The 27,233-nt window shown below is 42.2% G+C and overlaps 1 protein-coding gene and 1 non-coding gene across 6 annotated transcripts; one reads left to right on the forward strand and one right to left on the reverse strand.

Moving 5' to 3' along the window:
* Positions 1–496: 496 nt before the first annotated feature.
* ZNF84 (zinc finger protein 84) lies at positions 497–27,233 on the reverse strand. Of its 5 annotated transcripts, none has more exons than XM_047101044.1 (6): positions 27,038–27,233; positions 25,413–25,526; positions 19,685–19,881; positions 9,019–9,145; positions 8,303–8,398; positions 497–3,184 (listed from the first exon to the last, which is right to left on the reverse strand). In XM_047101044.1, the coding sequence occupies exons 3-6, from the start codon at positions 19,697–19,699 to the stop codon at positions 1,200–1,202; spliced, it is 2,223 nt and encodes a 740-aa protein (XP_046957000.1). In that variant the 5' UTR covers positions 19,700–19,881; positions 25,413–25,526; positions 27,038–27,233; the 3' UTR covers positions 497–1,199. The 5 variants fall into 5 exon arrangements, with proteins under 5 accessions (XP_046957000.1, XP_046956999.1, XP_046956998.1 ...); XM_047101043.1 differs by lacking the exon at positions 27,038–27,233 and adding an exon at positions 26,809–26,958; XM_047101042.1 differs by lacking the exon at positions 27,038–27,233 and adding an exon at positions 26,094–26,674.
* LOC124527828 (small nucleolar RNA U13) lies at positions 10,738–10,840 on the forward strand. Its single transcript, XR_006966000.1, has one exon. It is a non-coding gene; the product is annotated as a small nucleolar RNA U13 (small nucleolar RNA).

Below are 27,233 nucleotides of genomic sequence, written 5' to 3' on the forward strand. Positions count from 1 at the left end.
CACCTGGACAGCACTACTGCCATTTAGCTCAAGTGCTATATGATACAGTTCACACGCCTTTCTTTTGCTCACTCAGTACATAATGAGTCACTATTGCGTTTTGCGTTCCTGTCTTTGGATACTCGTTAACCAGGTGTTAGGTAAATTGTTTGAGTCTGAGATTGCAGACTATATAATGTTGGCTTTCATAACGGAAGAGAAACATCAGCAACCACAGACCCGTTTATATGCCAACAAGCCATAAGGAAAAAAAGAGATGTGGTGTTATTAAGCTGCGTACTTAACAGTAAGACATGTTATACCAATTGCCATTTCGATAGTATCATTAAAACAGAAAAACCAGCGGCATGTGGTTATGTCCTGACATCAGAGGCACTACTACAAGGTATGTGCATTTCATGCTCACAATTACATCATCATATGTGATTCCAAAATATGAGACACACTGTGTGACACAGGAAAATAAACCATAAATACCACTGAGAAATGTCTTATCTAGATGTTTCAATGACTCAATTTATTCACGTATTTTTAAAACTTCATACTTCAGAATGAACATGTCAATCATCAGTATGGGGTTTCTAATAACCACGTCTACAAAAAAATGTATGGCTTCCCTTTATAGCCTTATTTCTAGGGGCACGTTTCCCATTTCTTTCAATCGCTAGGCTTACCCACAATGTAAATCCCCCCCCCCAAAATATGGTTGGATTACCTGCTGAAGAGTGTCCCATATTTAGTATTTTCACAGAGCTTCATTCCTGAGAGTATTTTAATGCACAATGAGCTGTGATTTCTTGATGGAAATATTACCTCACTTGCCGCATTCATGGGATTTTTCTTCATTTGCTGGATTAGGGTTTACCCCAGTGGGCATATTTCCAACAGCTAATGAGATGTGGCCTCTGCAAAGCTTTCTGATGTTCACAGTACTCATCTTTGCTATTAATTTCCTACTGTATGCTTGCCAAGCTTTTAAAATCCACTGCATCTCATAGGCTCATTCTACTCCATGAGTTCCTATATAAGCATGTTAATCAGCTGCAAACTTTCCCTACATAACCTCACTTAGAGTTCCTACCCTAAAAGATTACTCAGACCTACAATGTGATGTGACTATTTGAAAGGTTTACCATAACTGTGTTTTCTGAAGTACAAAGAGGTAAGGTCTCTGTCAAAGACTAATATTAACTCCAATCCTAGGACTTCTTTGCTGTATGAGTTCTCTGGTGATTAATGAGCTGTGACTTTTGGGAGAAGGCTTTCCCACATTCATGGCATTGGTAAGGTTTCTCTCCTGTATGAATTCTCTGGTGGTTAACAAGCTGTGACTTCTGAGAGAAGGCCTTCCTACATTCGCTGCATCCGTAGGGCTTCTCCCCAGTGTGTGTCCTCTGGTGCGGTATGAGGTGTGATTTCCGAGAGAAGGCTTTTCCACATTCGCTGCATTCAAAGGGTTTCTCTCCTGTATGTGTTCTCTGATGATTGATGAGACTTGACTTCTCCCTAAAGGCTTTCCCACATTCGCTGCATTCGTAAGGTTTTTCTCCTGTATGAGTTCTCTGATGTCTAATTAGCTCAGATTTCTCAAAGAAAGCTTTCCTGCAAAGACTGCATTCATAGGGTTTCTCTCCTGTGTGGATTCTCTGGTGAGTATTGAGCTGTGACTTCTGGGAGAAGGCTTTTTCACAATCCCTGCACCCGTATGGTTTCTCTCCTGTATGAGTTCTCTGGTGAGTTGCGAGACTGGACTTCTCACCAAAAGCTTTCCCACATTCAGTGCATTCATAGGGCTTCTCTCCTGTGTGAGTCCTCTGATGTGATATGAGATGGGACTTCTGACAAAAGGCCTTCCCACACTCACTGCACACATAAGGCTTTTCTCCTGTGTGAATTCTCTGATGATTAGTAAGGCTTAATTTTTCACTGAAAGCCTTCCCGCACTCACTGCATTCATAGGGCTTTTCTCCTGTGTGAGTTCTCTGATGTCTAACAAGCTGAGATTTCCTGCTGAAGGCTTTCCCACATTTACTGCATACAAAGGGTTTCTCTCCTGTGTGTGTCATCTGATGGGATATGAGATGTGACTTCTGGGAGAAGGCTTTCCCACACTGAATGCACCCATGAGGCTTCTCTCCTGTATGAGTCCTCTGATGGTTAATGAGACTTGACCTCTCTCTGAATGCTTTACGACATTCACTGCATTCATAGGGCTTCTCTCCAGTATGAATTGTCTGATGTCTAATGAGCTCTGATTTCTCAAAGAAGGCTTTTCTACAATCACTACACCCATAGGGTTTTGTTCCTGTGTGAGTCCTGTGATGTGTAACGAGTTGTGATTTCCTGCTGAAGGCCTTCCCACATTCTCTGCATTCAAAAGGTTTCTCTCCTGTATGAATTCTCTGATGATTAATAAGATTTGACTTCTCACTAAAGGCCCTTCCACATTCGTTGCACCCGTAGGGTTTCTCACCTGTGTGTGTCCTCCAGTGTGATATGAGATGGGACTTCCGGGAGAAGGCTTTCCCGCATTCACCACATTCATATGGTTTCTCTCCTGTGTGTGTCCTCTGATGGGATGTGAGCTGTGACTTTTGGGAGAAGGCTTTCCCACACTGGCTACAATTGTAAGGTTTCTCTCCTGTGTGAGTCCTGTGATGTGTAACAAACTGTGACTTCTGAGGAAAGGTTTTGCCACACTTACCACAGCCATAGGCTATCTCCCTTATGTGTCTGGTCTGATGTTTAATGAGACTTGATCTCTTAGTGAAGCGTTTCCTACATTCACTGCATTCATAGAGTTTCTCCCCTAGACGAGTTCTGTGAAATATGATAATCTGTGACTTCTTAGAACTAATTTTATCATATTTATCATATTCATAGTATTTTAACCAAGCATCAGTTTCCTCAGGCTTGGTATCGAGAAACAACTTATCAAATACACTGAAACCATCCGATTCTGTCTTTCCATAATCTGCTTTTGGAATAAGTAAATCTAAGTGATGTTTTAAAAATAATCCATCTACATTATCTTCACTGTTTGATTTCCTTAAAGGAACAAAGTTCATGCTCAGATTGAGTTTTTTTCCAAATGCATCACATTCGTGATCCTGTTTCAGATTTCTAAGCTTCTCCTGGTCATCCTGGCGCCACGTCATGTGACCATTTCCTTGCAAGTCTTGTTCTACAAAGAAATAAAAACCTGTGAATGTTTCTGTGGTTGTCTTTCCTAAATGAAAAACCAGCTATGCTATGTAAGGGGATGAATGCTGGGGAAGGCCGTTTCCCAGTCCCAGGTAGAAGGTCTATCCTTTAGGTACTGGGGAAAAAAAGAAAATAAAATGCTATAAATAGGAATGGCATACAGGTAGTATCTTATGTCACCTGTGATTGTGGTCAAATATAAGTTTATAAAATATAAATATAAGTTTATAAAAATATATCAAGAGCAACGAGGAACAAAGAAAGGAGGTTGGAAGAAGCACTGATCCAATATTGTGAGGAAATGATTTCCTCAACACCTACTGAGTACACACTGTGCCCCAGGTGGAGCACGAATCACAAGCAAGAGACAGGAAACAAGCCCCTGACCTTGCGCAACTTAATTGTAATGGAAAAGAAAATAGAGAAAATTAACAGGTTGACAGAATAACTACCAAAGCCATTACAAGCTTAGAGAATGAGAAATCATATTTGTCCCTTTTCCCATTTTAAAATTTTCTGAACGTTATAAACTTACCAGAAATATTTTCAGCATTATCACCAAGAGAGCCACTTTGTGGAGCACACCATTTTTCATCTAACGTGTTTAGGCACAAAACCTCACAATCTATGTGTTCTTTCACTGAAAATATCTTAAGATACAAGTTCCCATTCTTCAAATATTCTCAATTTGCCCTTTATTATATAGCTCTTCTGTCATTATTCTCACAACATAACCACTTAGGCCACTGTTATAATTGTTCTTCAAAAGGCTTATTTTTCACTAATAATCAACACTTGGAATTTTTCCTGAGCTCTTACCCACAGGTATGAAAGCCAACCAGTAATGTGAAAAACTTTTTAAAGACTTAAATGTCAATCAAGGGTAATAAATTTGCAGGAAACCCACAACTTACTGTTGGCCATATCCATTCAGGAGGTAGAGTCAACAAGATTTGCTGATGGATTTGACATGTCAGGAATAAGGGAAAGCAAGGAACCAAGAATGAACCCTAAGACTGGGGTTTGAGCAATTCAGTGGATTATGGTGTTCATTACTGAGTTGAGAAGAATGAAGGAAAACAAAGTCTGGGGGTTAAAATCAAAAGTCTACTACAGAAACATTAGCTTTGAGATGTACAAGTTTGAATAAAGTGGTAACAGGAAACGTGAGAACAGAAAATGAGTACTTACAAATTAAACTTGTAATTTTGTTACTTTAACTGTTACATTGTTAAACTAAATACACATTTGGAAATTGTATCTAACTTCTTCCAACTTTAATTTTTCCCCATTAGAAAAATGGGTTTGCTTCATGTTTGACCATTTGTAGTATATCCCAGATACCCCAACTCTCCCCACCACTTTTTTCTGCTGTAGCTTGTTTAAGTATTTTATTTTTTATTTTAGAGAGAAAGAAAGCATGAGTGAGGAAGAGGGGCAGAAGGAGAAAGAGAGAGAATCACAAGCAGGCTCCACGTAGGGCTCAATCCCATGACTCTGGGATCATGACCTGAGCTGAAATCAAGAATCAGATGCTCAACCGACTGAGCAACCCAGGTGTTCCTCTCTGCTGTAATTTAATCCATCTTAATATCTCAGTAAAATATCCTTCCAACTGGTTTCCCTGCTTCCCGTTAATTTTCTACTCTGCAGTCAGGTTAAGCTTTTTAAAATACAAATCAGATAATTTTATTATTATTTAAAATTGTTTGAATCAATTCAAACTCCTTCCTATTGCTTACAAGTTGATGTATGATCTAGTTTCCGCACAGTCCCCAACCCCTATCTCCCTGAGGCAAGGCCTTTCTAAGTAACTAAGTCCCTTCCTGACTTAATACATTCATATTTATCATTCCTTTTTTTTAAATATTTATTTTGAGAAAGTGAGAGTGTGAGCAGGGGAGGGGCAGAGAGAGAGAGAGAATGAATCCCAAACAGGCTCTGCACTGTCAGAGCAGACTGACACAGAGCTCGAACTCACAAACCATGAGATCATGACCTGAGCTGAAATCAAGAGTCAGATGCTTAACCGACTGAGCCCCCCAGGCACCCCCATATTTGTCATTCCTTTAAGGAACACTTTCTCCTAATTCAGATAGCTTGTTCCTTTCAGTCTTCATGTCTAGAGTTGCCTTCTCCACATGACCCTGTTATGGATCAAATGTTTGTGCCATTCCTCAAAATTTGTATATTTAAGCTTTAACCTCCGGTGTGGTTGTATTTGGAAATGAGATCCCAAAGGAAGGAATTAAGGTTAAATGAGATCATAATGGTAGGGCCCTGATCCAAAAAGATTAGTATCCTTATCAGAAACACCAGAGTACTCCTTGGCCCCTAATCTACCCACATGCATGAATGAGGAAAGGCCATATGAGGGCAGAGCTACATTGCTACAAGCCAGCAAAACAGCTTTCATCAGAACCCAAATCACGCAGGCACCTTGATCTTGGGACTTCCAGCCTCCAAAACTGCGGGAGTAACTTCCTGAGCAGACTAACACTCTCTCTACCATATTATTATCTACCTTATTTCTATAAGAGCACTTTCAGGATCTCGGTTTTACCCTGGTTATTTGAAAACTTTTTCACTTTTATCCTCCCGTGAGAAAGTAAGCACTGTGTAGACAAGGAATACCCACACCATCCAGCACAATACCTTAAAAATAATAAGAGAAATCAACACATATTCAATTTTCTATGAACTGCTAAAGTTGTTGTGCAGAAAAGAGTTGGCACCAGGCCTGAGAGTGCTATGCACACACGACTACTTGCAAGGTTGCTCTTGGCTAGCATTTGGGAACCTGGGTTTCTGGAGTGTTCCTACCATTCCCCAGCTGATAAAAGGGGCTCCCTGTGGTGGACTGTGTGCAAACCACGTGGTTTATGCTGAGTACCTGGTCTCCTGGGAGTCTGAAATGCTGGACTCCTAGCCGAAGTGCTAGGCAGAGGTGCCTCTGACCAGCTCCCAATAAAACCCTGGGTGCTCGGTCTTTAGTGACCTTTCCTGGGCAGAAATACCACACATACTACTGCATTTTCATTGCTGGGGGAGAAGTGAGCTCTGTGTCACCCTCATGGAGGGGGCAGCACAGGAAACCTGCACCTGGATTCCTCCAGACTCTTGCTTGTGCCCGTTCCATGGTGATGCAGCTATGTGTCATTATGTCACTGTAATAAATCTTAGCCATTCCTACAACATCTGCAGTCCCGTTGAACCTCTGAGCATAGTGGTGTTCTTGGGGACCCTGAAGTGCAGGCCTTGTTAATTTTGACAACTAACTTTGTGCTACATTGCAGTGAAACATAAATGTTCACTATTTAAATGCAGAGTTAAAAAAATTGGATGCAAATGTCACTTCTTAAGTAAGTTCTATGCTTCTGTATGGTATTTTCCAGGTATTTTACTTTTTAATCACTTTAGTAGAAACTCAAGTGGTGGCTATCAATGAGAGAGGGACACATAAAAAAAAAAAATCACAAGAGTTTCTCAAACTACAAATTCCAGTTCTAGAATACTACATTTTAAAATACGTATACACCACTCTACTGAATCAAATCCCCATGTGATCTAATGCACACCTGGCTAAAAACACCTGTATTAGAACAATGGGCTTGTGGAGAAGAATTTGCGGAATGAATCCTGTCTGACACAGGGCTGGGTATAAAACTATAAGCCTGTGTCTGTGCATGCACACAAAGCTCAGAGACCAACCAACTAAAGAATATTACCCAGCCTGTGATCAGGTCTGGAATGGGACTTCCGAAAAAAGTGAGACCAACTGAGCTGGACAGTCAAAGAACATTCCATGTGTATGAATGTGTATGTGAAAACAGAGTTTGTGTGGAAAGGATTAAGATAAAACATAGCACAATCAAACGGAGATGCAGAGAAGAGTAAGTATTTCGTCTGAAAACACTGAGAAATGTTCAAATGGAGTTGACCATGAATTTGAGGAAGAGGGTATAAACAGCAGGAGAGGCTGCACAGATTCACACAGTGGAGAGCCTGGAAGAAGAGGCTATAGGCTGTAGCAGACTCCTGTCAATGCCTCAGCTACATTCAGATGGCACCTGCACCCTGGGAAGACTGTGGGGCCCACCCCAGGCACCCATCTCTCTCTGCCCAAAATAATCCTTAAGCTGCAAGCACATGCTTCGTCTGTGTGCAGGGATTCTGGGCATTCTGGAGAATTCACAAACGCCCCCAGAGCAACGCTCAAGCCCTGAGCACTGGGCGTTAGCAGGTGACCGGCTTCCTGGTCCCTCGGGGGGTCCAGGCAGCCGCCACAGGTGAGCACCCTTCCATCACATGCACTGCCATTCCCTCCCCACCCCCACATCAACGCCCTTCCTCCCACCGCAGTGCCACTCAGATACGTATCTCAGGGGGTGATTTTGAGGGAGCCTGAACTTATAAAAGAAGATTAGATTCTACACCTATCTAGAAATTTGGATAATTCAGGAAGTGAAGTAAATTCCAAATCCAATTATTTGGATAATTCAGATGTCCCTAAGGGACATCATGGGCCTAGTTTTAAGTGTGCGTTGAGGAGTTAAGTTAAAAAGATAACTTCCAAAGCGCAAAAAAACTTAAATAAGAGACAGACCATTCAATGTACTCCGTGGTATCTAATCTACAGGAAAAGTACAACAGAACCTAATTTTAAAAAGGGAGAAAAAGGACCAATTGCTTGGGAGGAACGAGCAACTGTTCTCAGCTGTACAGAGGCTGAAGGGAGTGCAGTGGGCCCACGGGGTACTTCTCTGGGCATCAGACACCCACTGAGGCGAGAAAGAAACCTCCTAACTGTACAAGCAGATGTGTCTAACCGTAGGTGAGCAGAGGACAGAAGATTGAACATGTCAGAATATGAAAGAAGCCAAAGTTCCAGACTTGGCAGACAGGGAGTAGTTCGTGGCCTAAACAAGCTGGAAGCAAAGAAGCCACACCTAAAGACACAAAGTGGCTCACATCAGGTGTTCTGAAACCCCACCACGGGGCCAGAGATTGTGAAAAGAGCTCTCTAAAGCACATTTCAGAGATGTCATCAACCCAGTGACCAACTGAGACTGAATTTCTGGCTGGTGCTCACACCCACCTGAGCAGTCTGCACTTGGAACTTCTCCATCTCCCACCCATGGCTCTTCTCCTTGCTCCAGCTTGAAGATGACATCAGGTTTCATAACTTCATACCCTGTTCAGGGGAAAACACAAAAGCCTTGACCCTGACTGCTTGGGCTTCAGGGCCACCAAAGAAACAGAAAGGTTTGGCATCACAGCGGCCCAGTGAAGTACCCATCTGTGTATGAACAGACTAAATAATTCTCAACAGCAGGGGTCTCCCTGGTGGCTGATGGTTCTAAGATTGTTCACTTCTGTAATCCAAATACAAAACCGTTACCTGCTTCAGAGGCTCCCGAGCCCATCAGCCTGGGTTCAAATCCAGGCCCTTTCAATGACTAGCTGTCAATCCTTGGGAAAGTGACTTAAAAGGAGCAGAATTGTACCTCCTATACAAAACTGCTCTGTAAGTAAGTCAACACAGAAGAAGCAAGTGGAACATAGCCATTTCCTTGCATTAGGTGCCAACCCCCCATGAATGCGGTAAGTTTCGGAGGACGCATAAAGAAAATAAGCCTTCGTAATCGGAAGGTCAGGTCCAGATGTTTCCCCTAGTGTCACAGTACGCGGAACTTTTAATCTCCTGAATTCAGGTTCAAAACCATTAAAAAATTCAGAACCCCCACAGCTCTCAGCAACTAAACAAGTAAGGTATTAGGCATAGTCTGAGGTCCTCCAGGAAGTTCTTCTTACCCAGCGAAACTAGGCTGCTGTAGTTCTCCAGCATGACATCCTTGTATAAGTCCTTCTGACTGGGGTCCAGGAGTTGCCACTCCTTCTGGGTGAAGTCCACAGATAAATCCTCAAATGAGAATGCCTCCTGTAAAAGCATAACCCTGGTGAATCTGAAGCAATTATCACTCTGAGAGATAGGAAAGAATTGGAGTGTAAGCACATTTTTCTCATCACAGCAAGTTATGGAGAATGACTCTGTCCTTTGCACGGTATTTCTGCAATAAAACACGATGATGCACTCTTCCACCCTTCCATATATACAATACATTAGAAATGGAATTCGGGAGTTTAAATCTCAACAGGGGGCATATGAATGGCTCAGCTGGTTGAGGGTGTGACTCTTGACTTCGGCTGAAGTCATGATCCCAGGGTCATGAAATCAAATGTCAGGCTCCATGCTGAGCCTGGAGTCTGCTTAGGATTCTCTCTCCCTCTGTCCCTCTTCTGGTCACACACATACCCCCCCCCCCCACCAAAAAAAAATCAAATTAAAAAAATAAATAAAAATTCAAAAATATTCTGAACCACCAACAAAATATTTACTGAACCTCAAATCTGCCACCGGAGAGGTGGTACCCAAAAAAAGGTAATAACACAATACCCTAAAAAACTGCATAGTCTTGTAGAGGCTATAAATATATACGCCTATTCATAAAATAAGCTGCTGTAGCTGAGGCACCACGTGGGTCAAAGCAAGGACAGCTTCAATTTCGGTGTCAACTCGGGCTCTCTGCAAGAGGTAAAGCCTGAGGTGAGTTTTAAGAAATTAGCAATGCTTTCCACAAAAAAAGGAGGTGCAAAGGCATTCTGGGAGCCAACAGCTCCAATGAAACCCCAAAACCAGGAAAGTTGAGGAGATACAAACAGTTCAGTTAGATAAGAACACAAGGTACAAAGTAGTAATTAGATTAAAAGGCCACATGGGGGGGTGGGGGGGCAGACTGGTTAACAGAGATAGACACTTTCTGGTTGCCAACAGCTAGCCATGATTCCATGAGATGGGAGAGATAAAACCAAATCTAGGTTTTAGAAAGGTTTCTGGATTTAGGTCAAGATGGATTTCCATCTCGGAGTGCCCAGGTGGCTCAGTTTGTTGAGCATCCAACTTCGGCTCAGGTCATGATCTTGCAGTTTGTGGCTCAAGTCCTGCATCAGGCTCTGTGCTGACAGCTCAGAGCCTGGAGCCTGCTTCAGATTGTGTCTCCCTCTCTCTCTGCCCCTCCTCTGCTCATGATCTCTCTCTCTCTCTCTCAAAAACAAACATTAAGAAAAAAAATTTTTAAAGAGATGGATTTCCATCCCAAAATTACCTGAGATGATCAGAAAACATGCACTCTAAATAATCCATAATAGCATCAGAAAATAAGAAACCTGACTCTAAGCAGCACATCATACACTCTGAGAAGAGCTGGTGAACCTGAAGACAGTCAATAAAAGTACCCATTTTGAGCAACTGAGGAAAAAAAAAAAACAAAACTTAAAAAAGAGCTCAGACACTCAGGCCTCAGGACACTGTCACCAAATGCATGTCAGAGGAGTTCCAGAAGGAAAAAAGCAAGAACATGGTGGAAAACAGAAATGATGGCCAAATGCTCCTCAAATGGGGCAAAAGGCGTAAGTCAACAGGAAACTCAGTGATCCCCCAACTGGATGATAACATAAAGAAAGCCACCACCGAGCTTTTGTAGTTCATAAGTGTGATAAGTGAGCGTTCACGCCACTGTGTGACATGTGCCACCCTTAAACCTTGTTACGATGTCGGCACATTACGTGTCTGACGTGAAAAAAAGAAAGCCACCACCAAACACATCATAATCAAACTGCTACAGAATACAGACAAGGAAACAGTCACCTCACTTACAGAGAACAGCAATTCAAATGACCATAAATTTCCTATTAAAAAGCAGAGGCCAGAAAAGGAAAACACTTTAAAAGTGCTGAAAAGAAAAACCTGTTAACCGAGGATTTTGTAACCAGCTTATTCACCAGGAATAATTGTGAAGTGAGGGCATTTTCTCTTATGAAGAAAAACTAAGAGAATCCAGGGCAGCAGAGCTGCTGGCAAAGGGCTGACAGATGCGAGGCCTTCCGACGGAAGCAGTACCAGCAGGCAACTCCAGGCTCAAGAATTAAGAACAGGGATGGCAAATATCCATGCAAATACAACACAATCTTCTCCTCTTACGTTCTTTGTCTTCCTTTCTCCCTCCCTTCCTTTCTTTACTGTTCACTTATTTTTAAGAGAGAGAGACAGAGACAGAGCATGAGTGGGGGAGGGGAAGACAGAGAGGGAGACACAGAATCCGAAGCAGGCTCCAGCCTCTGAGCTGTCAGCACAGAGCCCGACGTGGGGCTCGAAACCACGAAATGTGAGATCATGACCTGAGCTTGTGTCGGGACGCTTAACTGACTGAGCTACTCAGATGCTCCTTTTTTTTTTTTAATGTTTATTTATTTATTTATTTTTTTTTTTTAATTTTTTTTTTTCAACGTTTATTTATTTTTGGGACAGAGAGAGACAGAGCATGAACGGGGGAGGGGCAGAGAGAGAGGGAGACACAGAATCGGAAACAGGCTCCAGGCTCTAAGCCATCAGCCCAGAGCCTGACGCGGGGCTCGAACTCACGGACCGCGAGATCGTGACCTGGCTGAAGCCGGACGCTTAACCGACTGCGCCACCCAGGCGCCCCTAATGTTTATTTATTTTGAGAGAGAGCTCACGCACAAGAGTGGGGTAGGGGCAGAGAGACAATTCCAAGCAGGCTCCACACTTGAACCCATGAACCATGAGATCACGACCTGAGCCAAAGTCAAGAGTCAGACACTTAACCAACTAAACCACCCAAGTGCCCCTCTTCTTCGGTTCCTTGAAGTATGTTTGACCGCTGGATGCAAAAATCGTAGTATCGTAGTATCTTCTGATGGATTTTCAACATGCAAAGGTGTAACATTAACACAGCAGACAGAGTGTCACAACACCTAGACAGTGTAAGGTTTCCATATTCCTATCGAAGTAACAAGATATAAAACTGTTGCACTTCAAACTACACAACTGAAAAATGAAAAGGCAAGCCACAATCAGGAAAAAATTATTTGCAAATCCTACTTATGTTGAAAAAAAAAAACTTGACTCAGAACTTATAAGAAAAACCTCTTAGAACTCAATAAAAAAACTAAATTAAAATTTTAAGAAAAGTTAAAAAAAGTAGGTAGGGGCACCTGGCTGGCTCAGGTGACTCTTGATCTCAGGGTTAGCAGTTCAAGTCCTGCATGGACGTAGAGCTTACTTTAAAAAGATATTAAAAAATAGGGGAACCTGGGTGGCTCAGTTGGTTGGGCATCCAACTTCGGCTCGGATCATGATCTCACGGTTCCTGGGTTCTAGCCCCACGTCGGGCTCTTTGCTGACAGCTCGGAGACTGCAGCCTGCTTTGCATTCTGTGTCTCCCTCTCTCTCTGCCCCTCCCCTTCTTGTGCTGTCTCTCTCTCTCTCTCTCTCCCTCTCAAAAATAAATGAGCATTAAAAACATTAAAAAAAAGATATTAAAAAATAAAAATAAATAATAAATAAATATTAAAAGTAGGTAAAATATTTTAATATATTTTATCAAAGAAGATACAGGAACGGCTAATAAGCACATGAGCACATGAAACAATGACCAACATCATTAGTTATGAAGGAAATTAAAACCACAATGAAACACCACTTCACACTCGCCATAATGATAAAAAGACAGATGATAAGTATTGGAAAGGATGTGGAGAAACTGGAACTCAACACTGCTAGAAATACAAAGTGGTCTGACACGATGGACTGTGGCAGTTTCTTAAAACGTAAATATAATTTGACCATACAACCCAGCAATTACACTCTTAGGTATATACTCCAGAGAAATGAAAACGTGTTCATGTAAAAACTTGTACATGGCTGCTCCTGTGAGCAGCACTTATAACCACTGCGAGGGGTAAATAATCCACATGCCCATCAAGGGTAAATAATCCACATGCCCATCAAGTAGTAAAGAGACAAAGAGAGGTATATCCATTTAATGGAACACTAGTCCACAATAAAAAGAATGAATTTCTGATATATGCTAAAATGTTGACGGACTTCAAAAACCCATGCTAATGCAAAGAAGCTAGACACAAAAGAATACACATTATATAAATCCATTGATATGAAATGTCCAAAAGGAAACCCTATATAGAGAGGAAGCAAACTGGTGGTTTCCTTAGCCATGGATGGAAATAAGAATTGACTGCAAAATGACAAAATTCTCTTGGGATGAAATAAACCCTCTAAAACTGGAGGGTAAGGACAGTAACACAACATAAAATTACCAAAAAATCACCCCAGTATATACTTAAATTGGGTAGATCCTACTGAGGTCATAGTTCAAAAAAGCTGTTTAAAAAGATAACAAAATTAGTAAATTTATGTTAATGTATTTGACAACTTAGATGAAACAGATATTCAAACAATGCACTCAAAAATTACACAATATGAAATAAAAATCTGTATTAGTTGAATGTTAAAAAGACTGACCCCATCCCCCAAAACCTTCCTTCAAAGAAACCTCCAAATCTATGAGGCTTCAGAGGTGAATTCTTCCAACCATTTAAGGAATAAATAAAGTGACTTCACAGAAATTCCTCCAGAGACCAGAGCAAGAGTGTAAACTTCTCAACTCACTGTATAAGGCCAGCAGACCAAACCAAACAAGAACACAAAAGGAGTGAACATCACAGGGAAATTAATAGAAACAAAATTCCTAAAAAAAAAAAAAAAAAAAAAAAGAAACAAAATTCCTAACAAAAAGCCATATATAAACAAAGCATAATGTGAGTTGACCAAATAAGGTTTCCTTCAGCAGTGCAAGACAGGGTTAGCATTCAGAAATCCATAAAACTTATTAACAGAATACGGGAAAAAAACCATTATTTCAACAGACGTGGAAAAGGCATATAATAAAAATCTGTTCATTGTAAAATACTGTCAAACAAAGAATCGAACAAACCTAATAATCATAACCTACCAATATCTACAGCTAACATCACACTTAACGGCAAAATAAGGAATATTTGCTCCCTGAGGACTGGAATAGCATTATCTAAAAGAATGTTTTGTGATGACTTAAATGTCCTCTATCTGCACCATCCAACAAGGTAGCCGTCAGTCACAAACATCTACTGAATATTTCAAAGGTGACTTGGAAAGGACTTTTTAGTTTTACTTATTTTTAACCAACTTATATTTACTTTTATTTATTTTTAATGTGTGTTTATTTTTAAGACAGAGGATCTAAAGTGAAGAGGGCTCTGTACTGACAGCAGACAGCCTGACATGGGGCTCGAACTCAAGAACGATGAGATCATGACCTGAGCCGAAGTCAAACACTTAACCGACTGAGCCACCAAGGCACCCCTCAGCTTTTTATTTTTTCAGAGACAGAGCACTCAAGAGTGCGTGTGCAAGGGGGGTAGGAGCAGAGGGAGAGAGAATGTTAAGCAGTCTCCATGCCCAGCCCAGAACCCAACTACGCAGGGCTCGATCTCACCACTCTGAGATTATGACCTGAGCCAAAATCAGGAGTCAGACGCTTGACTAAGGCACCCAAGAGCCCCTATTTTTAACCAATTTAAATTTAGACAGCACAGGTAGCTAATGGCAAACGGCTGTATAATTTGTCTGGCCTCTGTGTCAGATTCCTGGGACAGAGCCTTGCTCTTTCCCCAGTGACAGAAATGCTTTTATTATTCATGGGGGCCCCTCCTGAGTTTATGCTTCTCACAAAAAAGGTGACTCACAGTGGGCTCCTAGTCTTCCGAATGGGCACTGGCTGGAAACATCAACCATCTGATTAAACAGTTGAGGCTTTGAGTCAGGTGGTATCAGCACAACCTCCAGGAAGGGGAGAAGGCTGAGCTCAATCATACAGCCACTGATTCAACCAACCTACATGACCATACCTACGTGATAAAAACTCCATAAAAATTCTGGACATTGGAACGTGAGGTTAGCTTCCTAGGTGGTGAACACAAAAACGTGCCAGAAACGTGATGTGCCCTGATTCCACAGGGAGAGGGCACAGAATTTCTGCATCCACAACCCTCCCAGACCCCATCCTATGTGTCTCTTCATTTGGCTGGTTCCAGTTTGTGTTGTTGATAAGAAAACTGTAATTGTAAGTATAACACTTCCCTAAGTTCTGTGACTTGTTCCAGCAAACATGAAGGGGTCATGGGAACCCCCCAAATTTGTAGCCAGTTGGTCACAAGTACAGGTGGCTTGGGAGACTTACAGCTGGCAAGTGAAATGAGAACAGTCTTGTTGGGTGTCCTTAACTTGTAGTCTGTACTAACTCCAGATGGTGCCAGAAACGAATGCTGGAATGCACCAGACAGAAAGCAGTGCCGGCCGAGAGCAGGGAGGCAATGACACTTCTAGCCCACATTGTCCAGGAGGTCCTGGCCAGTACAATAAAATGCAAGGAAAAAGTACAAATACTGAAAAGAAGATGTAACACTGTCGTGCATAGTATGACCGCATATGAAGAAAATTTAAGAAATCCTACAAACAATGATAATTAGTTAACTGTGGATATTCTTTGACACCACACCAAAACTAATCAACTTGTGGTCTCTTAAAAATGAGCTACAACAGGGGCGCCTGAGTGGCTCAGTGGCTTAAGCATCTGACTCAGGCTCGGGTCATGATCTCACGGTTCATGAGTCCGAGCCCCGCGTCGAGCTCTGTGCTGACAGCTCGGAGCCTGGAGCCTTGCTTCGGATTCTGTGTCTCCCTCTCTCTCTGCCCCTCCCCCACTCATGCTCTCGTCTCTCAAAAATGAATAAATGTAAAAAAAATTTAAAAAAAAAAAAGATGAGCTGCAGTGTACAACCTCCACCTTTACCAATTAATGAGCTTCTCATATTGTTACATTAAAATCTAACGTTTTATCTTGATCTTTCAGTGGATAATTTTCCCATTAAAGATTTTATAACATCAAGCATTAGTCATGTGGAAAATATTGGTTTTATGAGTTAAAATCTTCTCACAAAGAAACAGCTTTACCAGTTAATTCTGTAGACATTTAATGAAGAAATAATTCCTGTTTTACTAAACAATTACCAAACACAGAAGCAAGAACACAGCCCTACACTTTGATACAAGCATCACCTTGATAACAAAACTCAGTAAGGATACTGCAAGAAAGGAAAAGCAAAGGCCAGTTTACACATGAACATTGATGTGAAAATCCTAAATGACAACTATACTGAGCAATATGTAAAGAAGAAAATATAGCAAGACTGAGCTGGAGGGGCCCCTGGGTGGCTCAGTCGGTTGAGTGTCCAGCTCTTCATTTCGGCTCAGATCGTGATCTCACACTTGTGAGGGTGGAGCCTGCTTAGGATTCTCTCTGCCCCTCTCCTGCTCACCCTCTCTCTCAAAATAAATAAATAAACTTAAAAAAAAAAAAAATTTAAGGCTAAGTCAGAGTTACTCCTGGGTATATAATCAGTCTCTCCTCACAGTCCTGGGGCAGGCAGCATTTCCTACCCATGGGTCCTATCCCTGTGCTTTAAGAAAATCACCTTTTGCACTGGGGGGAAAGAAAAAAAAGGACTAAGTTGGAGTTTATCCGAGAAATTCAAAATTCAAGTTGCATTTAACATTAAAAGGAATATATATATTCACTACTTTAACAGATTAAGATATGTAATCACTTCAATAGATGCAGATAAAGAATATTTGCAAATTAAAAGAATGTACACAAGAACTACAAACAACAGAAAAAAACTGAACAAAATTGCTAAAATGCTCGTTTAAATTTTCATATAGAAGGACTGGATTTCATAAGGAAGGAATACAAAAATATGAAAAAGAACAAGCAGACGAGAAAAGAGTAAAACATACCAAAAACTGAAAAGTAATCAACATTTGTTACAAAAAGTCTTAGCAGGGGCGCCTGGCTGGCTTAGTAGGAGGACTGTCCGACTCCTGATCTAAGAGGGTCGTTGACTTCAGGCCCCACATTCGGTATATAGCTTACTTAAAAAAAAGAAAAAAAAAAGTCCTGGGGCACCTGGGTGGCTCAGTCGGTTGAGCATCCGGCTTTGGCTCAGGTCATGATCTCATGGTTTGTGAGTTTGAGACCCACATCGGGCTCTGTGCTGACAGTTCAGAGATTGGAGCCTGTTTCAGATTCTGCATCTCCCTCTCTCTCTGCTCCTCCCCCACTCGTGCTCTGTCTCTCTCTCTCCAAAATAAATAAATATTAAAAAAAATTAAATTTAAAAAAAAGTCCTGGCAAACTAGGAATGTACAATTTATTTTTACTAAGAAAAAAAATATTGCTGATATTTTTGTTAACACGGAAAATCTAAAAAATCTAAAGAAAATTATTAGAATTAATAAAAAGGTTTAAGGGAGCCTAAGTGGCTCAAGGGATTAAGAGTCCAACTCCTGATCTCCGCTCAGGTCATGATCTCACAGTTAGTGAGTTCAAGCCCCACATCAGGCTCTGTACTGACAGGTACAGAGCCTGTTTGGGATTCTCTATCTCCCTTTCTACCCGTTTCTCTCCCACTGGTACTCTCTCTCTTTCTCTCTCTCAAAATAAATAAATAAACTTTAAAAATAAACAGGCTTAAGAAGTTCCTGAATGCAAAGTCAGTATGTAAAAACCTACTATATTTCCACGTTTCGGCAAGAAAATTTTTAAAATTTTATATACCATAAAATTTCAAATGCCACGTACTGTGAAAATGACTAATTACAGATCTGGGACAGAAAGTGTACAAGCTGATCCTTGACATATTCTAACATGTGATAGAGCAATAACTTCATTTAAGAAACAAGGAAGTACTTAGAAGCAGAGTATCATTCTGTGGCCCCTAATAAAACAGTCCACCAAGGCAACAATCATAAAGCTGCTGATGTGACAAAACCGGCAAGCAGACAGGAGTCACCTTCTGGAATACATACCACCACCTCTGAAACACTCTTACCCAAAAAGTCACACCTAAGTCTGATCAAGCCTCCAAATCAAATCTGTAATGATGAAGATATGCTTTTATCTGTGCTAATTCATGGCTACTAAGTACCTGAAATGTGGCTAGTGTGACTGAAGGGCTGGATTTAGTGGTTTTAAATTTAAACATTGTCGTGTGGCCAGTGGCTTGGGTACTAGCCAACACAACTCTAAATCTGCCTATTTACAGGAAACACAGAACACACTGGCACACTGTGGGGATGCAAGGAGCAAAACCCAGACAGTGGGAGATCCACAGAATAAATGCCCTGGCCTCTTCAATCAAGAATGGGGCTAGAAAAAAAAAGAGCCAACAGGTTAAGAAGACTTAAGACACAGATGAACGAATTACACTGTATGAACTTTCCTGGATTCTGATGCAAACAAACTGCAAGTGACTTGTAAATTTTACAAGACAACTAGAAATGTGACCACCAACTGGATTTGGTGATACTGAGAAGCTGCCTTAACTGGAGAAGATTCCAACTGCACTGAATCTCACAATCAAAATGGTGAAAGAAACAAACACGAATTAGTACATACTGCAGCAGACAACATGAAACTGCAGTGTTTAGGGACGGATACTTTGGAGTAAAACAAAACCATAAAGAGCAAGGAAATGGTTACAAAGTCAGGGTCCTGGTTCCCTCTGTTAAGAGGGAGAAGTTGTGATTGGCAGAGGCACATGGAAGGCCTCACCTGGGCTGGAATGTTCTGTTCCTTGACCTGAATGGTGGGTTCATGGGTATTCGTTCAGTTGATAATAATTCATTACTTTGTACTTTTACATTTTATGTACTTTTCTGTATGTGAATTCTGCTCCACATTTAAAGAGAGAAATTATGATTACTAAGTTCTGTTCTGGCATTTTCTCCCTGGGTCACACTCCAGAAAACTATGAAAAATTACCATAAGACCCATGTATTTACTATATTTCTCTGAGGACATCACTCACACGGTGTTATTTGTTCAAAACTTCATCAAAGAATGAAAAATATTTACTCTCTATGAAGAATTAGTTTACATTTTTCTAGGATAGTGCAACTCATAGAAATGTTCTAATTTCTTTATTAAAACTGCTAAAAATTTGAGAACCAAGTTTGTACCTCAAATTCATTAATTATGCAGGACACTATGGCTCATTAAAATTCAAATCTCAAGACCTTCTGAAAGCCCTATAGTTAAATAAAGTTGATCTTTGGACATCATGGGTTTGAACATGTTTGGACAACATGGGTTTGAACTTTGGACATCATGGGTTTATCATACAATATAGTATATCATACACATACAAAATACTGTACGTGTTAATCACCTGTTATCGGTAAGGCTTCTGGTCAACAGTAGGCTACCAGTAGTTAACTTCTGGGGAGTCAAAAGTTACACATGGATTTTCCACTGTGCAGGGAGCTGCCATCCCTGATGCCCATGTTATTCTAACTGCTCCAGTTTTGTCCCAACCTGGATCTTCAACTCCAAGGTTATCTTCCTCTGATTTCTGAACTACTTACACTTTTCTTTTTCACTGGAAGACTTACATATCTCTTCTAATCCCCTGGAAAATAATGAAGAGGAAACAATCAACTAACCTGTAACATGGTCATTTTCTGTTGCCTAGGCCAGACGAGTTGCACATCTGAGACCTGCTCCACGCTGAGCCTCTTCCGTTTCTGTCCCAAAGCTCCACTGTAAGACGGTGGCTGGGTCTTTCACACTGACAAGTTCCTGGCTCCAGGAGCTCCTTTCTTATATCACATGAGCAGGCTCATTTGTGGGTAACCAGGATCTGTGAACATAGGAATAAAGCACTTTATTGGTATATTCATACTGCACCTAAAATCTTTTCTCCTCTTGCTAGGAACCAGGAATTCAAGTAGTCTTCATGTCTGTGGGGAATAAGCTTAGGAACTCCCTGAGCCTGCACTGATGGGTTAACAAGGCATAAAGAATTACAAAGCCATAGGATGCTCACACCCAAGATTGGGTAAACCAGATTAGGCGAATAAGGATAGAGAAGGGGGGCCATGGCCCCCAGAATAGAGTAGGGTGGGGGCAAAGGCCCCCAGAACGGGGGGTGGGGGAAGGCCCCCAATACAAAAGTACACGAGGTAAGCAAGATTAGGTATTCAAGGCTAAAGCACCCCCAATTCAGTACTATAGCAGAAAGCTGCTTTCATAGGAAGGAACGACCAAATTAGGTAAATAGGGCTAGAGCACAGCAGGTGAAGCTGCCCTGAGGGGAGCTAATTAACAAAAGAAAGGTGCCTTGTTAACACTGAGGTTACATGCTATGTCTTATCCCCTAGGCTAGCGAAGATAAACAGACACAGCTTCTCATGTCTGCCATTAACATCTGCCCATCCACCTGTCGCCAGCATTTTGTTTTTTATCAACCCAAACCCCTAAACCCGAATATCTTCAAGAACCCCTTTCCCTCACGTCCATGAGTTAATGTCCACAGTTTCATTGTCCCTTTGTGCACGTCCATCACCATGTTTGTAAGCCTTCTGATCCTAATAAAAACGGAGCAAGGACCCTTAATCGGGGCTCTTGTCTTTTCACGAACATTAGCCATCCCTCCCATTTTAATCCTGCACCCGATTTCTTGCTGGCCAAGAAAGAAGTTTAGACTTAAGAGTTTGCGTGGAATACTACGTGGCAATGAGAAAGAATGAAATATGGCCTTTTGTAGCAACGTGGATGAAACTGGAAAGTGTTATGCTAAGGGAAATAAGCCATACAGAGAAAGACAGATACCATATGTTTTCACTCTTACCTGGATCCTGAGAAACTTAACAGAAGACCATGGGGGAGGGGAAGGAAAAAAAAAAGGTTAGAGAGGGAGGGAGCCAAACCATAAAAGACTCTTAAAAACTGAGAACAATCTGAGGGTTGTTGGGGGGTGGGAGGGAGGGGGGGGTGGGAGGGAGGGGGGGTGGGTGATGGGTACTGAGGAGGGCACCTGTTGGGATGAGCACTGAGTGTTGTATGGAAACCAATTTGACAATAAATTTCATATTAAAAAAAAAAAAGAGTCTACGACAACATCCAGCATGGAGCCCAACACGGGGCTTTAACTCACAACCCTGAGATCCAGACTTGAGCTGAGATCAAGAGTTGGGCACTTCACGTTAAAAAGAAATTTTTAAAAAAGGGGGAGAGGGGGGAAACTGGGTGGCTCAGTCAGTTGAGCATCCAACTTCGGCTCAGGTCATGATCTCGCAGTCCATGAGTTCAAGCCTCACGTTGGACTCTGTGTTGACAGCTCAGAGCCTAGAGCCTGATTCAGATTCTGTGTCTCCTTTTCTCTCTGCCCCTCCCCCACTCACACTTGGTCTCTCTCTTAAAAATAAATAAACATTAAAAAAAAATTTCAGCAAAGTGGCAGCATATAAAAATAATGCACAGAAATTAGTTCCATTCCTATACACCAACAACGAAGCAACAGAAAGAGAAATCAAGGAATGGATCCTATTTACAATTGCACCAAAAACCGTAAAATACCTACGAATAAATTTAACCAAAGCAGTGAGAAATCTACACACTGGAAACTACAGAAAGCTTATGAAAGAAATTGAAGAAGACACAAAAAAATGGAAAAATATTCCATGCTCCTGCATAGGAAGAATATTGTTTAAATGTCAATACTACTCAAAGCAATCTACATATTCAATGCAATTCCTACCAAAATAACACCAGCATTCTTCACAGAGCTACAACAAACAATCCTAAAATTTGTATGGAAGCAGAAAAGACCCCGAATAGCCAAAGCAATCTTGAAACAAGAAAACCACAGCAGAAGGCATCACAATCTCAGACTTCAAGCTGTATTACAACGCTGTCATCATCAAGACAGTATGGTACTGGCACAAGAGCAGACACTCAGATCAGTGGAACAGAATAGAGAACCCAGAAATGGACCCACAAATGTATGGCCAACTAATCTTTGACAAAGCAGGAAAGAATATCCAATGGAATAAAGACAGCATGGTGTTGGGAAACCTGGACAGCGACATGCAGAAGAATGAACCTGGACCACTTTCTTACACCATACCCAAAAATAAACTCAAAATGGATGAAAGACCTAAACATAAGACAGGAAGCCATCAAAATCCTCGAGGAGAAATCAGGCAAAAACGTCTTTGACCTTGGCCGCAACAACTTCTTACTCAACACATCTCCAGAGGCAAGGGAAACAAAAGCAAAAATGAACTATTGGGACCTCATCAAAATACAAAGCATCTGCACAGCGAAGGAAATAATCAGCAAAACTAAAAGGCAACCAACAGAATGGAAAAGATATTTGCAAACACCATATCAGATAAAGGGTTAGTAACCAAAATCTATAAAGAACTTATCAAACTCAACACCCAAAAAAACAAATAATCCAGTGAAGAAATGGGCAAAAGACATGAATAGACACTTTTCCAAAGAAGACATCCAGATGGCCAACCGACGCATGAAAAAATGCTCCACACCACTCATCATCAGGGAAATACAAATCAAAACCACAATGAGATACCACCTTACACCTGTCAGAATGGCTAACATTAACAACTCAGGCAACAACCGATGTTGGTAAGGATGCGGAGAAAGAGGATCTCTTTTGCACTGCTGGTGGGAATGCAAACTGGTGCAGCCACTCTGGAAAACAGTATGGAGGTTCCTCAAGAAATTAAAAATAGAACTACCCTATATGACCCAGCAATTGCAGTACTAGGTTATTTATCCAAGGGATACAGGTGTGCTGTTTCGAAGGGACACATGCACCCCAATGTTTACAGCAGCACTATCAATAATAGCTAAAGTACGGAAAGAGCCCAAATGTATATCGATGGATGGATAAAGAAGATGTGGTGTATATATAGACAATGGAGGATTACTCGGCAATCAAAAAGAATGAAATCTTGCCATTTGCAATTATGTGGATGGAACTGGAGGGTATTATGCTAAGCAAAATTAGTCAGAGAAAGACAAATATCATATGACTTCACTCATATGAGGACTTTAAGACACAGAACAGATTAACATGTGGGAAGCAAAAATAATATAAAAATAGGGAGGGGGACAAAACATAAGAGACTCTTAAATATGGAGAACAAACAGAGGGTTACTTGAGGGGTTGTGGGAGAGGGGATGGGCTAAATGGATAAGGAGCATTAAGGAATCTACTCCTGAAATCACTGTTGCACTATACGCTAACTAATTCAGATACAAATTAAAAAAAAAAAAAAAAAAAGATGTGTTAAAAAAAAAAGCACCAAAATGACATTAAACCTCTTTTATAAATAATTTTCTACCATTATTTGCATATTTCAAACTTCACAGATTATAATTACTATAAAATTACTATGGCTTAGTAATTTTAATCTATACATCTCGGATGTTATTTGCAAAGTGCTTAAAACGGTACTTGATACACACAGTAGTGTGTGTGTGTGGGCGTATACACGCACGTATCTATATAACCAATACATACCATGTATGAATATGTGTGTAAATGTATCCTCTCTGTACCTAGCTATATAGATAGATGAGTAGATAATGATATATGTACATCTTTCTTTTTTCTTAATGACATTCCTTACATAAATAAAAGAGCTTGAATTGAGAGTTCTTTGTTCTAGTCTCCATGGGGATGTATTAATCTTTCCGAGGGTATTTCTTGATCCTATTTTTTTCCTAGAAAACGCAAATAAAATGTTCCCTTTCAAGAAAAAATAAATAAACGTTTTTTTAAAATATTTTACATTTTTTTAAAAAAGTCAATAAATTTAACCATTAAAAAAATTTAGGGGGCCTGGGTGGCTCAGTCAGTTACGCGTCCGACTTCGGCTCAGGTCTGATCTCACAGTTTGTGAGTTTGAGCCCCGCCTCAGGATCTGTGCTGACAGCTCGGAGCCTGGAGCCTGCTTCAGATTCTGTGTCTTCATCTCTCTCTGCCCCTCCCCCCGCTCACGCTGTTTCTCTCTCTCAAAAATGAATAAACGTTAAAAAAAAATTTTTTTTAAAATATAAAAACCCCCGTGTGGCTAAAAAAAAACATCAACACACACAGCACAAACCAAGAAAATATACCTACAACAAATGTCACTTGCTTCACATTATGCTTTCACTTCATTTCACACAATAAAATTTCTGGCATTGTGACAAATGAAACTAGGTTTCTTATTGAAATCATTTCTTTAAACACAAATTCACAATTTGATTTTAAAATTTCCTTTACAATTGTTGTCAAAGAAAGTTTACTTGCTTTCAGTGAGAACCTATCAAGAGTGGAAAACTTAAGTCAACATGATGTAGACTTACTATAGAAAACAGAGTTGAGAATTTCAGTTCAACAGGGTGTGACAAGCCATCAGTGTGGTAGTTTTAAAGTATTTCTGATGGGGACGCCTGGGTTGCTCAGTCGGTTAAGCATCCAACTCTTGATCTCAGCTCACGTCTTGTTCTCTGGATGTGAATTCAAGCCCTGTGCTGGGCTCCATGCTGGGCATGAAGCCTACTTACATAAATAAACAAATAAATATATAAAAATAAAAAATCAAACATTTCCGATGATATTTAAGTTTATCATTAAGAAAAATGCAGAGTTAGGTGCCTGGCTGGCCTAGTTGGTGGAGCATGTGACTCTTGATCTTGGGTTGTGAGTTTGAGCCCAAGACTGGGTGTAGAGATTACTTAAAAATAAAATCTTTAAAAAAAAAAAAAAAAAAGGGGGGGCCAAGTGGGTGGCTCAGTTAAGCCTCCAACTTTGCCTCAGGTCATGATCTCAGGGTTCACGGGATTGAGCCCCATGTCAGGCTCTGTACGGACAGCTCAGAGTGTGAAGCCTGCCTCAGAATCGGTCTCCCTCTCTCCTTCTCTGCTCCTCCCCTATTTGTGCTCTGTCTCTCTCATTTGAGAGAGAGAGAGAGAGAGAGAGAGAGACAGAGTGTGAGTCGGGGAGGGACAGAGAGAGAGGGAGACACAGAATCCAAAGCAGGTGCCAGGCTGTGAGATGTCAGCACAAAGCCCCACCTAGGGCTGGGAACCCATGAGCCGTGAGATCATGACCTAAGCTGAAGTTGGACACTCAACCAATTGAGCCACCCAGGAGCCCCTATAAACAAACATTTTTTTTAAAAAAGGTTTTAAAAAAAAAAAAAAAGGGAGATCCAACCTTACTCTAAACAAATGTTTTGAAAGTTGGCCCCTCAGGGAGAAGTGCTTCTCTGAACTTTTATATTTCGCACCACACGTCCTCTCAGCAAATGAAGCCTATGCCCTTCACTGTACAATTTGGCCCAATTTAACTTCAGCGGTTTTGTCGTGTACCTGGGCAGTTTCCCGCATCACACTGCACCTCTCCCTGTGACAGCTCTCAGGTTTATCTTCAGAAGGAAGGCGCAACCTTCATCATCATCCCACAGTTCCACTTAGCATCAAGTTCTAAAGGAAATTCAGGGGGAAAATGGAGAATAATAAAAAGTGATGACTTAATTACTTTGTGACAGACGTTTTAAACATCATCGTGCCTTTTTTTTAATGCATCCTGCACCCATTACAGACAGTGATAAGGCACAGAGAGGTTCAGCAAGTTGCCCAACATGGATGACACGCCTAGGAAGTGGCAAATCTGGGCCGCTGGTCCCCTCAGTGCCCCTCAGACCAGCAGTCGCAGCCCCCCGCCCCCCAAAACGCTGGAGAGGAGAGCTGGACAAAGGCCCCCAGAGTCTCTGTTCAGATTTCCAGTACAGGTGCCATGCACTCCACTCGCTGTCCAGAAATAAGGACACCAGGGCAGAGTAAGGAGGAAAACAAAAGAAGTTCTCAGAGGCCCGCTGAAAACACTGCGGGCCTGGAACAAAATAGCTCACGTTGAAGAAAGGTATCTGTGATAAACTGAAATGGCTGCGAACAGCATACTCCCAATTTGTTTTTTTAAGCAAACATAAATAACGTGTACCAAAAGTAGACACGCTGTACGGACTAGAAGAAATATACTAAAATGCTAACAGTCACTATCTCCTGGCGATGAGATCATGGAAGATTTTCACTTGAGTCTGTGGGTCCAGATGCTCCAGACTGACTGCAGTGAACACATTCTAAATTCATAACAGAAAAAAAGTATAAACATTATTTTTCAAAATCTTAAGGTCCCTAATCCAAGAGCACAGCCGGCAAGCCGCTACACGGATGAAACAAGCAGTAAGTGATTAAAATAAACAGAAATATGTTTTAATGACAGCAAAAAGCATCAGAGCTAGGGGAAAAACATTTCTTTTCACCCCCTCACTTTCAGCCGATAAACGTGAGGCCCAGAAATCGCGGGTGGACCAAATTCGGCCCTAAGAACTTCGGGCCATTGTTGTCCCGGCCACGGCGGCCACTTATCGTCGGTCAGAAACTGCCTGGGGTTTGGGTTTGGCCCGGAGGGTTGTTCTGTAGCAGCGAAGCCTTTGCAAACAATCCTACTGATCCAGGCGCGGCTGGGCGGATGAAGCCGGGCTACAGGGGCACAGGCAAGAAGTCCCCTCGCCGCCCGACGCCTCAAAGACCAGCTCTGGGCTCAGGCCGGGACCACCCACGCAGCCCCCCGCGTCCGGGGACCCAGGCGGGGAGGCACGGCCCTCACAACCCCAGCGGAAAGCCCCCCCCCCAAGTAAGAGCCCAGAGGCCCGGGGCCGGCGGCGTCCCCGCGGCGGCCCCGGCCCCGCGCCCCTGCACTCACCCGGCGCCCCGCCGCGCTGCCTGCGAACCCCGAGCCCCGCGCCGACGCCCACAGGCCTCCACGCCTGCGGCCCAGACACGACCGCCGAGTCCTTCTCGCGAGCCCCCCCACACGTAACCCCAACGGCCGGCCCGGACCCCGCAAAAACCGGGCACCGACCGCAGGCCTCAGTCTTCGGACGCGCAGGCCCGGGAACCACGTGACCCGCCCCGCGCCCCCCCAGACTCACCGACGCCCCGCCCCCCGCCCGCACGCGCCCCCGGCCACGACCCGCTGGCCTCCGTGCTGAGCCAGCGGGCCCACGAAATCCCGACCGGGCTGCGGCGGGGCCCGGGGCCGCGCACGGGTACGCGGGCGCGCGCGCGGAGACGCCCACACTCGCCTCTCGCTTGGCGACGAAGGACAAAGAGAAGGGGCGCAACCCG

Source organism: Lynx rufus, unplaced genomic scaffold (assembly GCF_022079265.1).
Source record: "Lynx rufus isolate CCGP_SWC_20201006 ecotype Redwood Valley unplaced genomic scaffold, mLynRuf1.p SCAF_55, whole genome shotgun sequence".
Taxonomy (NCBI): Eukaryota; Metazoa; Chordata; class Mammalia; order Carnivora; family Felidae; genus Lynx; species Lynx rufus.

What these genes read in the sequence shown, in the direction of transcription:
- ZNF84 (XM_047101044.1), bottom strand. An exon ending in CAGCAGCCTAGTTTCGCTGG is followed by an intron (nt 8,399 to 9,018) that starts GTAAGAAGAACT and finishes TCCCCTGAACAG; the next exon opens with GGTATGAAGTTATGAAACCT. An exon ending in TCCAAGTGCAGACTGCTCAG is followed by an intron (nt 3,185 to 8,302) that starts GTGGGTGTGAGC and finishes ATTTCTTTGTAG; the next exon opens with AACAAGACTTGCAAGGAAAT.